Source organism: Leopardus geoffroyi, chromosome A3, assembly GCF_018350155.1.
Source record: "Leopardus geoffroyi isolate Oge1 chromosome A3, O.geoffroyi_Oge1_pat1.0, whole genome shotgun sequence".
NCBI lineage: Eukaryota > Metazoa > Chordata > Mammalia > Carnivora > Felidae > Leopardus > Leopardus geoffroyi.
The window spans coordinates 34,698,821-34,712,978 of NC_059336.1; the positions used below are offsets into that span (position 1 = coordinate 34,698,821).

A 14,158-nucleotide genomic window follows, 5' to 3' on the forward strand; every position below is an offset into this window, starting at 1 on the left:
AGGTAGTTAGAACAAAGAACGTTACCCTTAACAGAACTATTCTGTGAAGTCTTGAATACGTGCCTGAGTTGACGATTAAAACCATGTAAGAAAGTATTCCACGATGTTACCCTAAAATTCGTCATGGGGGTGTAGGCCACACACAGTTATCTGAAAGGTATTAGGCCAGAGTACAGCTGATTGAGAGTTTCACAGTCGTTTTTGTTCAACAACATAATGGTCTCCTTCCGTTATATAAGAGACAGTGTTGAAATAAACTATCTACCCGCCCCCCAGAAGGGGGGGAGCGGGGAGCAGCCAGAGACGTGGTTAACCCTCATAACTAAAAATAGAACCAAATCAATCACTTCACACACATTCCATTTGTCCAGCCTGTTTTATAACATTAACTTCACATCATTTTGTGTTCTCTCTTCCTCCAACTACACATCCATACTGGATGCAAAGGAAAAAAAAATAGCATCTTTCCCCCAGCTGAAGAAAAGAGCTCTTTTGTGAAATTGCCCCCCCCCCCTTTTTTGTATGAAATGTAAGATGCTATCAGGTTAAGAGAATCCTTGAGACATTTTAGCTGCTTTTATGAGTGTGCTTTTAAAGGCAGAGTTTTTGCTGAAATATAGCAGCCTCTTATAAGGCATAGTTTTATAGATACATCAAAATCTAAGTTTCTACCGTACACACTAATGTATAATTGTATAATTTTGCCCAAAGGGCTTCAACTTTATAGTATATGGTACCTGTATCTCTACAATGAGGAATTTAACTTCTAATACAGTTTATATATAAATATTCTGACTTTTTTTTTTTAATTTCTGTAATTGCTGGTGCATCTTACCACAAGTTGTTCAATTTGAAACATCCTAAAGTAGTAATTTTTATATTTCTATAGTTTTTGTTGGCTGTAAAATGAGTTTGCCTAATTCATGAGTCAAAAGCTCCTAAACAACTAGCCAGATTGAGAAAGAACATCCTTCAAACCTGGTAACAACAGCATGGACCAAAGATTTACAAACAAGTCCGTTTCTCCTTGTGTTTGATATCATTGTATCACTTTATTTTTTTTTAAAGAATACTGTACATCAAAAAAAATAATAATAATACTGCACGTATGTTACAAAGCACCTACTGAATTGACTTAATTTTAATTAGCAGTAATGCTTAAAATAATTAGTCATATGAAAATAGGTTTTTGATGGGCCAAAATAAGAGAAATAAGGTTTTCCTTTAGAGCAGATTAAAAATTGGGGAAGATAAGGAGATAGATGGATAAAAGATTCCAGGTTATATTAGAAAGAACAGTGAGGCTTTATTCATGGAAAGTGGGCATCAAAGAGGGGGAAATGCATCAAAGGGAACTCCATTTAAAAACTGAGAACTGTGCAACCACTCTGAATGACATTTGCCTCAGTACTGTGTGTAACACTTTGAATTTTAGTTGGGAAGAGGACAGAGAAGCTGTTGGACTCTTAGACTTTACAAACTAAAATAACTTTGTTTTGTTTCTTCCATTCTAATCAGAAGTTTGGATTCCACTTTCAAAATATTCCTTTTGTATTATATTGAGATATCTAACACATTCATCTCTCCAGCCTCTCTTATCCCTCTGAAAATGAGGCCATCAGACTGGAAAATGTCCAAGGATCCTCCTGCTTTGAAATACCCTAATCTTAATGTCACATTAGTTACTTGAACTGAGGGGGTGTGTACAAACTGAGGCAATGACAAGGTGGGGTGTAAAAGAGAGAGTCAGAAAAACCAATCTGAATGGATTTAGAACAAAAGAGTCCCCCAGGGTTCTTCCTCTTTTGAAATAGCTTTCATTGACCACTCTAGCCATATCTAAAATCCATTTCCCCATCCTAATGCCATTGTATCCCTAACTTGCATGACCATAAGCAAATCTGACTCAGGTAGTATTAGAAGAGACAGCTTCTTAGAAGACTCAGCTTTGACTGAAGAAATACATATATAAAGTTATACAATGAGGATTCATCGCCCTAACTTCACTGAACATATGCCTCCATCTTACACGTTATAACTTGTACCGTTGAATTTTACTCCTTACCTTTTTTTGTTGTTGTTAACTCAGAAAGAAATAGAAGTTTTGAAATGTCTTCCTTCGTGGAAACCAAAGGACTCGAGCAACTGACAAAGTCTCCAGTGGAATTTGTAGAGTATCCTTGATTTGACGATTGACTGCTGAAATGACCCAGCCAAAGCCTCACGTGCCATTTGTTTGATTTCTGTTTTGAAAAGAAGATGTATGAAATGGCTTATGTCTGATACCTGGGTGTGATGGACAGTTTCTGGCTTCAGATGCATGGCTGAGAGGCGGGGGCTGGCATATGAAAAAGAGAACTGGTCTTGCAATAAAGGAAGCTCAGGTTTCAAGGGTATTTTCACACCATCTTTGTCCTTTGGCAATTGGCTTAATCCTTCTGAATATGGTGACACCAGTTTGCTCATTGGGTTAGGGACAGCATGTGTAAAGTGTGTAATATACTTTATACATACGTAAGATATATGTATAGTGTATACACATACATGTAATAGATGTCCAATCAGAAAACAGTTGGAATGATGACAAGGATATAAATATAGAGGCACCTGCCTGGCTCATTTGGAAGAGCATGTGACTCTTGAACTTGGGGTCATAACTTTGAGCCCCACGCTGGGTGTAGAGATTACACACACACACACACACACACACACACAAAACAAAAACTTAAAAAACAGAATATAAATATATATCACTAACAATGGCTTTGGTGATAATTCTGACAACAAAAACCTTTGATTTTTATCCATAAATTAAAAATGAAACGTCTTTAAATTTTTTTATGAAAGCAATAGTAAATGCCTCAAACAGCCCAATTTCATGAAACAAGTCCTAAAATTAAAAAAAACGAAAGTGACTTTTAGAACTCATCAACAAGAGGAGAGGGAGCAAATGTAAACTCCATAAACAAAGTCACACTATTAAGCATTGACTGTTTTATAGACCTTACATTAGATGTCTTGTCACATTTCATCCTCACAATAAGGCTGGGATGTAGGGATTGTTCAATCTATCAAGCAGAGGAGGAAACTCACTCGGAAAAGAGCAAAATGACTTGCCCTAGATCCTATAGCTAGCAACTTCCAGAAATAAGGTGCAGGTCCTTTTACGCCTGATTTCCCTGCCTGAGCTCAAAATCTTAGCTGACTTCCACCAAATTTGGTAATAGGGTCGTGTTTTAAGAACATAGCATTGTTTAATAGCTACATAGTACTCACTAACTAAAAGGTTCTCAAGATGGAAAACTGATTACAGTAGGAACTAACATACAAAACAAGGTCAGAACCTTCTGTGCTATCTTGACCTTGCTATCAATCATAAAGAGTACCACAGTCTTGGCAAACAGCATATAGCAAATACCCTTCTCAGAGAAGGTTAAAAAATGAGCAGAAAGCATTTCAAAAACAACCATGCAGTTCACATTATCTGCTTCCGCCAAAGATGTTATCATCCTGTCACGTGCTTTGGCACACTTGAGTCTACTCCCGTGTCCTTAATCGTTAAGCCTACCCTCAATAAAATCTCCCCCAAATTACACTGACTTTGACTTAATCGTTTTTTCTTCCTCATTAGTTTTCACCCACAAGGCTCAGCAAGGGTGCTATAGTACATTTATATTATAAAACCACATTTATTCTGTGTGTTCAGAAGTTTTTGACATTTTTCATCCACTAGCCCAATGAGATCATCAATATTTAGTCCATTTCCCAATGGAGAAAGAAGGAAGGTGGCTTCTAAGTTAATGGTATGGGCTAATTATTTTTATAATTGTATTCACTACTTAACATGATGGTCCAGATATAACAAAATGCAGCTCAGCAGGATATATCCAAAAGGAACCCGTGTGGATTCATCCAACTACATGCCTCAGCTCTTCTGGAATGCTGGTTGCCAAATGGTTGCACTTAATTTTCAAACTGTGGGTAAGTAGCACAGTTAAAGCTCATTTCCATTCTGTTAGAAAGCTGTATTTCCAGACTTGACTGAAAAGCAAACAGAAGCAGATTTCAATGAAGGGAAAATATCACTGCAAAAGAAAAATAGCTTTTGAAAATGGAGAAATTATCTTTAATAGTTTATAACCAAGTCTTTATTTCTAGTGGTTCCATATTACTTTCAAACAAAAATTTTTATGCTTTTTGAAGTAATATGTATATATTGTAGGAAATTTGGAAAATTCAGAAAAGTATAAAGAAACAATAAAACTGCCCAGGAACACTGCCACTCAGAAAATCAACACTTAACTTTCAGCTTTGTAATCTGTAAGGATTTGGGGTTGTGTATACACATGCTTTTTCATTTGTTTAAAATGTGTATGTATTTAAATGCTATACAGAGATAAAAATTTTAATAGCTGTATATTAAGCACGTTTCACAATTCACTCAAACCCATTTCCTATCTCTGGACATTAGGGAATTTTTTTTCTACTATAAATAATTCTCAGAGAACATCTTGAATATAAATTGTCAAGTGTATATCCTAATGTTCTTTTGGAAAAGTTCCTAAAATAGAATTACTCTGTTAAAATATGTGAATGTTTCAAGAATCGTCATATAGGGGCGCCTGGGTGGCGCAGTCGGTTAAGCGTCCGACTTCAGCCAGGTCACGATCTCGCGGTCCGTGAGTTCGAGCCCCGCGTCGGGCTCTGGGCTGATGGATCAGAGCCTGGAGCCTGTTTCCGATTCTGTGTTTCCTTCTCTGTCTGCCCCTCCCCCGTTCATACTCTGTCTCTCTCTGTCCCAAAAGTAAATAAACGTTGAAAAAAAAAAATTTAAAAAAAAAAAAAAAAAAGAATCGTCATATAATATACAAAATTGTCCATCAAAAATGTTGGGCATTTACCAAAAAAATACAAAACACTAATTCAAAGGGATACATGCACCCCTATGTGTATTGCGGCGTTATTTAAAAGAGCCAAATTATGGAAGCATCCGTTGATAGAGGAATGGGTAAGGCATATACGGTATATATATATTATATATATATACACATAAATATATATGTATGTAGGAATATTATTCAGCCATAAAAAGAATGACATCTTGCCATTTGCAACAGCATGGATAAAACTAGAGAGTATAATGCTAAGTAAAATAAGCTTGGTCAGAGAAAGACAAATACCGTATGATCTCACTCATATGTGGAATTTAGGAAACAAAGCAAGTGAGCAAAGGAGAAAAAGAGAGAGACAAACCAAAAAACAGACGCTTAACTATAGAGAACAAACTGATGGTTACTGGATGGGAAAGGGGTGAGGGGATGGGTGAAATAGGTGATGGTGATTAAGAGTACATTTATCATGATGAAAAAAAATAAAATGATTTTTAAAAATCTGTGCCTTTAACAAATTCAAAAAAAAATGTTACACTGGATTTCTCTTCCATCAGCAGTGTATGATATGAAGGATTCTCCCTCATTTGAGATTTCAGTTAAGTGTTATAATTAAATAATAATACTAATAATATTCCAGACAAAATATTTTCTCATTGTTGCTTTAATTTTACTTCTTTGATTATTATTTAGGTTGAACATTTTAAATATGTGTTTTGATTTTTATATTTGTGTTTTTATAAACTGCATATTTAGGACTATTGTCAATTTTCTAACCACTTACAACAGCGCTTTTTATATAATGGGCATGTTGTCGTATTTCATGAAACAGAAGAGATTGGGTTGATTCATGTTTTATTTTATGGAGTCTTGGCTTACTTTTATTATTATAGTCTTTCTGCCCCAGGATTAGACCCAGATTACTTCTGTTTCTCTCATGTTTTTTTTTTTTTCTTTTAATTTGTAATTTGACTCTTTCAACCATCCAAATTTAATTTTGGCATATAATCTCAGTAAGAAATCAATCCTTTTTTACACTAAACTGAAATTACTTAGTAGATGTAGCTTTTTGGCGGGTGATTAATTTGGGTCCATTTTTTTCCAGTTATATTCTTCTCTACTAATAAATTTGTCTGCCTTCCTAGAGCCAATAGCTCACTGTTATTATTGTAATGCTTAATAATATGGTCTAATATCTGGAAGTGGATATTCTCCTTCATGGCTATTAATTTTTAGTACTTGTCTTGCCATTGCCAGTGGGATCCCTATTCCAAATGAATTTAATTTACTTACTATTATTTCCCTTGCCCTCACTGAGAAAGAAATGGGATTGTGCATAAAATCATATTAAATTTACATTAGTTTAATTGTTATATTGTTTCCCTCTCCCCACTGAAAAAAATATTTTGTTTAAAATCACATTCAATTTTCAATTTTAAGAAGTATGAAGAAAACTGACACCTTTTATTTTTTATTTTTCTTAGCACAGAAAGAATGTTTTTCTCTTCACTTTAAAAATTCTTACATTGTGTCCCCCTCTTTCTGCCCCTCACCTGCTTGCACTCTTTCTCTGTCTCTCAAAAATAAATATTAAAAAGTTTGTATAATATAAATAAATAAATAAATAAATAAATAAATAAAAATTCTTACATTAGGTCTCTCAGCAAAATCACTTGTCTTCATCTGAGAGATAGTTTCTTTAGATTAAAGCCTTTTTTTTAACATTATATTTTTAACAGATTGCTTTTGGATATTGATATTTGTATATTTATTTTATAAATAAGTTCATTTTATAATCACTCTTCTAAACTCTCATAATAACTTATTTTGCTGGTAGCTTCTGTTGTTTTTTTTTTCAGATACACAATCACAATGTAATCACATCTATGTTTTTTTTTTTCCCTTCCTAGTACTTTGGACTGACCATTCTACAATTGTAATAAATAATAGTATTAAGAGTGGGCAGCTTTGAGTAGATGTTGGCTATGACTGAGACAGATATTCTCTCACACACTAAAGGAGTACAATAGTCCCTCTTATCCATAGTTTCATTTATCCTGGTTTCAGTTACCTGTGGTCAACCAGGATCTGGAAGCAGATGATCCTCCTTCTGACTTATTGTCAGGTCAAAAGTAGCCTAACACTACATCTACATCACAATGCCTACGTCATTCACCTCACTTCCTCTCATCCGGTAGGCATTTTATCATCTCATAAACATCACAAAAAGAAGGGTGAGTACCGTACATTAGGTCACGTATCTTGAGGGGTGCTTGGGTGGCTCAGTCGGTTGAGCATCTGACTTCAGCTCAGGTCATGGTCTCACAGTTCCTGAGTTTGAGCCCTGCATCGGGCTCCGTGCTGACAGCTTGAAACCTGCTTTGGCTTCTGTGTCATGCTGTCTCTGTGCCTTTCTGCTCACACTCTGTCTCTCTCTCTCAAAATTAAATAAACACTAAAAAATTTAAACATATCTTGAAAGAGAGACCATATTCACATAACCATTATTACAGTACATTGTTATTATTGTTCTATTTTATTATTATTGTTAATATCTTATCGTGCCTAATTTATAAGTTAAACTTTATCATAGCTATGTGTGTATAGGAAAAAAACATAATATATGTAGAGTTTGGTACTATCTGTGGTTTCAGACATCCACTGGGGTCTTAGAACATATCTCCCATGGTTAAGTGGGGACTACTGTATGCACCTGTCCTAATTGACTAATAGTGTTTGAGGAATTTACGTTAATGTTATTAAATGCCATTTGGCATTTATTGGGATGATGATATATTCATTTCTTCTTTTGTGAGTAAATATATCTCCCAATAAGTAATTATCCTTTTGTTCCTGGGATAAATGTTACTTTCTTGTTGTGTGTTATTTTTTAGAACATACAATTTGCTATCGTAATTTTTTTACACTTTTGATGTCAATTGTTTTTTCAAATCCATCATTTCCTTTCCTTTTTTTTTTTTTTTTTTTTTTTTTGGTATTTTGCCCAATTTTAGTATCATAGTTACCATAGCTTAATAAATTGAGAGATAAAATTTCACTTATTTTCCCTGCTCTAAAAATGATTGGTTACATGGAACTTTGAAATAATCCTACCATTACCTCTCTACCATCCTCCTAAATAGAGATGAATCAGGACTCAAACAATCTAGAACAAATGGCAGCTTCCCAGATTCCCTATGACCTTAAAATGTGGTTTTTTTAACCTTACAAATTGCAATTCATGTGGACATTCATTTCATACACTGACTGAGTCTTAGGAAAACTTTTAAGAGTAAGTTTTGTTCATTAGAAAGGAGTCAATGTGTAATTAGATACAGGTGGTAAGTAAAAGAAATGCAAATTAAAAAAAAGAAATCCTGGGGCCGCCTGGGTGGCTCAGAGGGTTAAGTGTCCAACTTTGACTCAGGTCACGATCTCATGGTTCGTGGATTTGAGCCCCAGGTCGGTCTCTGTGCTGACAGCTCAGAGCCTGGAGCTTGCTTCAGATGCTGTGTCTCCCTCTCTCTCTGCCCCTCCCCCATTTATGCTCTCTCTCTCTCTCTCTCTCTCTCTCAAAAGTAAATAAAAATTAAAAAAAATTTTAAGAAAAATGATAAAATATAAAGTAAAATAAAATAATAAAAATAAAATAAATTTAAAAAATAATAATAAAGTTATAATAATAAATAAATAAAAATAAATAAATACAATTAAAAATAAACATTTTTAAAAATTTTTTAAAGAAATCCTTTTTCCTGTAAATTAAAAAAAAAAAGAATTTTTTCCTTTTTGGTGAGGTGCAGGGAAGTCCATGCTCGAAAGCATGGATTAGAGGCGTAAAGTGGCATGAGCTTTCTGAAGGACATCTTGGCAGGACATCAAAAAGTACACATTATTTTCCTACAACACATCTTTTGACCTAGAAATTTCACTAAGACTGCCATTAATGATGGATTCAAAGATTTCAAAATGATTTAGCAAATGAATCTATTCAAAAAGAGTTTGCACAGCTGTTAAAAGTAAAGCACACAAATATTTAGTGAAATGGACATATTACACATTCACAACATATTAGAAGAGAAAAACAGAATATACACCAACCAGTTGGCAGTAGTTCATCTCTAGATTTGGAGTACAGCTAGATTTTTTTCTTCTCTGTGTTTCCTAAGTTTCTACAAATGAAGAAATATTTCTTTTTAAAAAGGGTAGTAAAAATGGACTATAATACAATCTTACTTTCTTGCTCTAAACATGAATATCATCACAATAAGGTTTGTGTTTTTGATATTCAGACCTGGCTATGCAAATAAATATGGGGATGTATGAATACAATGGGAAAAGTGGCTACAGATTAAAGCCAGAGTTCATGAGGAGACCCGACAAGCACTTTGATCCATTCACTGAAGGCATCGTAGATGGGATAGTGGCCAACACTTTATCTGTGAAGGTAGGTACCTCTCTATTACAAAACTGTCGCCAACAAAAGTCTTGAACATTACCCACATTGCATAAAGAAGTAAGTCATAGGGGCGCCTGGGTGGCGCAGTCGGTTAGGCGTCCGACTTCAGCCAGGTCACGATCTCGCGGTCCGTGAGTTCGAGCCCCGCGTCAGGCTCTGGGCTGATGGCTCAGAGCCTGGAGCCTGTTTCCGATTCTGTGTCTCCCTCTCTCTCTGCCCCTCCCCCGTTCATGCTCTGTCTCTCTCTGTCCCAAAAAAAATAAATAAACGTTGAAAAAAAAAAAAAAAAAGAAGTAAGTCATAAAAAATTTATTTGCTAGCAATATCTCCACCTCCTTCTTGCATTTTTTTAAGGACGAATTCTCTCCAAATTACAAGTTTCAGAAGCTCCACGCATGGGATAAAGGGACTAAGCCCTACTCTTTAATAGGATAAATTGGACCCTAAATCAATAAACCAAGTTGGAGAGTCTCCATGGCCAGTCCTTTCTTTTGGTGTAAATATCATTGACCTATGTTGGAAAAAACCTTCTGGTCTTTTATTTCTCCATTAGTTCTAGAAAAATATCCACACTGAGAAAAATTAGAGAAAAAGTATTCTCTCAGTAAATTGTTAAAGGCTGAATAAAAGCTCTCAATTTACCATTTTGAAAATCAGGGACTTAAAACACATAGTAATGATCCTAAGTAAAAGAAATGCTTCATTAGATATATACCTGACCCTAAAATATAAATTCAAAATGATTTCTGCAGTCTTTGAAATTGATGTTATATCAGATATAATGTTTTTAGCTATAAGAAAATATTTTATATTATGAATGAAAAATCATCTTTATAAGGAGATTTATACGTGAATTCTATAAGCTCTTGGTTGTTGTGGCTGTTTCATTTACTTCTTTAAAGTTTTATTTCTTTCCTTGTTTAGCTAGATAACTGTGGAACTAAGAAATGTTTTTTATTGGACATAAATGCAATTTTCAGATTGACCTTAAACCAAAGGCATATGAAAAACTTTGTAAAAAAAAAAAAAGTAACAGTTTTACTAATTTATATCTACCCTAAGCCTATTGAGCCCATTTTTACTTTAAAATTTATGTCACTTGATACTGAACATCAAAAATAAAATTTCAATGAAGTGTCTCAAAATTATATCTTTTGAAATTACTTCACACCATGTATCTGAAGAGTGGAGTTGGCAGAATTAGAGCTTGGAGATTATGTTTATTTTAGGAAATTCTTTTCAGCAAAGGATGTTTAATTCCTGCCGAGTTTGATGAAGATAAACTCGTAAGCATCACACACTGACAAAATGCTATTTTTAGAACCCTTGTCAATTGTTGGTGTAGTTGGATCAAACTAATAATTTTGTTCTTGTCCTCCAATTCATCTTGTTTTGTGCATGTTTTCTTGCTTCTTTATTTTTTTAAATTCTACCATGACAGTGTAAGTAGTTATAAAAATAACATAGAAAGTGAGTTGAGGGAAAACAGTTGAGACCCCAACGGATGTGAACTGTTGCCCGAGTCCAGAATGGAGACACTGTTGCAGTTGTCGGTGTCCTTGGAATGGACAGCCCATCCTGTCTTTAACATGATAGCCAGACCCAAGATCTGGCTTATGTCCGTCCAGTGGCGCCTTTGTTTTGACCTTTTGACATAGACCTCATAGTACCAGAATGGACTTGGGAACTCAAGAGGTGTTTCACCATCCTATGTTACTGATGGGAACATTGAGGGTTAGTGTCATTAATTTAGCTAAGGACCTCTGCTTTAATCGAACATCTTAAGCACACAGAATCCTTGGTGCATCTGATTTCCCAGTGTGACTCACATAACCTGGAAGTTTCAAATATATAAAATGTCTGCTAAGTTGTTCTCATGTAGAACCTCAAATTAAACAGAGAATGTTGCTAGCAGGTCCCACGCATTCAGGCTAAAGAGAACATTCAGGAAAAATGAGTTATCTTGGGCAAATTCAGATGGCTTCTTCCTCGTTTTTCTCTCTAACCTGTTTGGAATTTCTGACCACATCAGCATGTAGCTACTGGCCTTGCTGAGCCGCTGAGGGCCATTCTCAGGCCACCATTGTGTCCCATTTCTAGCCCTGACATCATCTTGATAATTCTGTCCTCTTTCACAAACTTCAGCTCAGAAAGCTCTTGGCCACCAGAATATGTGATTTTAAACTCTCTGTTAACTCTACAATATCCATAAATTTTGTAGCTAGGCAAGGATACCCATAATTGTGTGGATGGCTAACAGGTTGGGGTTAGGAGTGATGATAAGCTGGACTAGACAGTTTAAGTTAATATTTGGTTTTTGTTTTTATTATCATTGTAGCTTTGCTAAGGTGAGGGTTTTTTTTTTCCTCTTGTAACCTCTTTAAGTATTAGAAAAACCTTTATATTTAGTTGGCTCTGAAGATCAATCTTCAATATTTAACAGATGTATCTCAAGTACAAAAAGTATAATCTCATCAAATTTTTGGTATTTGTTCATTTATTTCCTCCTATACAACTTTGTCTTATTAACTGACTCCTTCTAAACTCAGCATTTTCAAAGTTCCTCTACCAGTTCTTTAACCAAATGAAAAATTATATTTGTACATTTGCCTCTATTTCATTTTGGTTATAATTCTACCAACCAGCATTTGTACCTCCCTAAAGTATTCTCTTATATCACTTATTCATTTATCAAGACTTCCTTTTTTATTGTTTTCTAGATTATTTCAGGTCAGTTTCTTTCTGATAAGAAAGTTGGGACCTATGTGGAAGTGGATATGTTTGGTTTGCCTGTGGACACAAGGAGGAAGGCATTTAAGACCAAAACATCACAAGGAAATGCTGTAAATCCTGTCTGGGAAGAAGAGCCCATTGTGTTCAAAAAGGTTGGTCACATATCCTGGATGTGAGATATAAATGCATATTCTAGGTGTTTCACTCTGAGGGAAAAATTACATGAAGAATTATTTGTAGCTTCATTTGGGAATTTACACATTTATAAAGCAATAGCACTTTGGGGGACTATCTTAAAAGCTATTCAAGGGGCGCCTGGGTGGCGCAGTCGGTTAAGCGTCCGACTTCAGCCAGGTCACGATCTCGCGGTCCGTGAGTTCAAGCCCCGCGTCGGGCTCTGGGCTGATGGCTCAGAGCCTGGAGCCTGTTTCCGATTCTGTGTCTCCCTCTCTCTCTGCCCCTCCCCCATTCATGCTCTGTCTCTCTCTGTCCCAAAAATAAATAAACGTTGAAAAAAAAAAAAAAGCTATTCAAGATCTCTGTGAATCACTTGTTTGGATTTTCAGAATTGTGTTGTGAATCAATTAATTCTAGTATACTTCATTTGGAAGACCAGAAAAACATATAAATTAACTCATATCCACTCATAATACAAGTGATAAATGATACATTTTCATTGTAACTCAAATGAAGTGGGAAGTAAGGAATAATATGGTAGCAGAGAGAAGGAAGTCTGTACTTTCTTAAAAAAGAATATTAATTAGGGGCGCCTGGGTGACTCGGTCAGGTAAGCATCCGAATCTGGCTCAGGTCATGATCTCACAGTTTGCGAGTCCAAGCCCTGCATCGAGCTCTGTGCTGATAGCTTGGAGCATGGAGCCTGCTTCGAGTTCTGTGTCTCCCTCTCTCTCACACACTCACACTCCCCCACTCACACTCTGTCTCTCTCTCTCAAAAATAAATAAACATTAAAAAAAATTTTAATATTAAAAAAAAATTAAACTTCATGTAATCTCTAGCCTCTGGTAGCTGATCATTCTATCTTGCCTGGATTCTGTCTGATAGAGTTAAAACCTTTTCTATATGACTGGGCCTTCTCACTGCCTTCACCAAAAAGCAAATCTTCTTCACACATGCTTGTCACACAAAGGAGGACAGTAGTCCAGTAAAAAGTGGAATAGACTATTTACCATACCCTTTGCTTTTAACTGGCCAAAAGATCTACAAAGGCCATCTTCTGCAAAGAGAGTTTTGTGTTAAAGGTCTCTGTGCTCCCACTATTTTAAATATGTTAATTGGATTTAATAACAGTGTCTACTTCATAGAGTTATTAATAAGTATTTTCTTTTTTAAAATTTTTTAAAATATTTATTTAGTGGGGGAGGGGCAGAGAGGCAGACACAGAATCCAAAGCAGGCTCCAGGCTCTGAGCTATCAGCACAGAGTCTGACGCGGGGCTTGAACTCACAAACTGTGAGATCATGACCTGGGCCAAAGTCGGATGCTTAACTGACTGAGCCACCCAGGCACCCCAATAAGAATTTTTCTGATATAATAAAAACATTTATAAAATATCTGGCACTTTGAAAATAGTCAATAAATATTACTTTATTCTTCTTACCAAAAGTAAGTTTTTAAGGGTACAATTAGCCCTATGTTTTTGACACATGTTTTACATTGAAGGAGGAAAAATGAGCAATTTTTTGTTGATTATTTGGGAGTCATTTATAAAGCAATCTCACTTTGAAAGCTCTCCTAAAAGCTATTCTTTTGTACTTTTGTTTTGCTTTGAAAGTATAAAAGTAATTTGCTTTGAAAATGTAAGAGTCAATGCTCAAATAGTGATAAGACTACTAACTTTATATTTAAACATATATTTAAACCTTTATCATTTCCATCTTGAGAATGTTCATGTCAAAAGTAAATGGTCTAGGGGTGCCTGGGTGGCTCAGTCGGTTAAGCATCTGACTTGGGTTCAGGTCATGATCTCACGGCTCGTGGGTTCGAACCTGCATCGGGCTCTATGCAGACAGCTCAGAGCCTGGAGCCTGCTTCGGATTCTGTGTCTCCCTCTTTC

The 14,158-nt window shown here is 35.5% G+C and overlaps 1 protein-coding gene and 1 long non-coding RNA gene across 4 annotated transcripts in view; one reads left to right on the forward strand and one right to left on the reverse strand.

The window, feature by feature from the left end:
• PLCB1 (phospholipase C beta 1) overlaps window positions 1-14,158 on the forward strand; it is a 699,274-nt gene that overhangs the window by 551,443 nt on the left and 133,673 nt on the right. For all 3 annotated transcript variants that reach the window (XM_045445282.1, XM_045445284.1, XM_045445283.1), the window contains exons 17-20: window positions 2,090-2,174; window positions 3,857-3,981; window positions 9,182-9,336; window positions 12,069-12,233. In XM_045445282.1, coding sequence (XP_045301238.1) covers window positions 2,090-2,174; window positions 3,857-3,981; window positions 9,182-9,336; window positions 12,069-12,233 — 530 coding nt within the window. The remainder of the gene's footprint in view (window positions 1-2,089; window positions 2,175-3,856; window positions 3,982-9,181; window positions 9,337-12,068; window positions 12,234-14,158) is intronic.
• LOC123580493 overlaps window positions 3,954-14,158 on the reverse strand; it is a 58,074-nt gene continuing 47,869 nt past the window's right edge. The window contains exons 3-4 of the long non-coding RNA XR_006703325.1: window positions 8,991-9,061; window positions 3,954-4,041 (exon numbers count right to left, since the gene is read on the reverse strand). This is a non-coding gene — a long non-coding RNA (uncharacterized LOC123580493). The remainder of the gene's footprint in view (window positions 4,042-8,990; window positions 9,062-14,158) is intronic.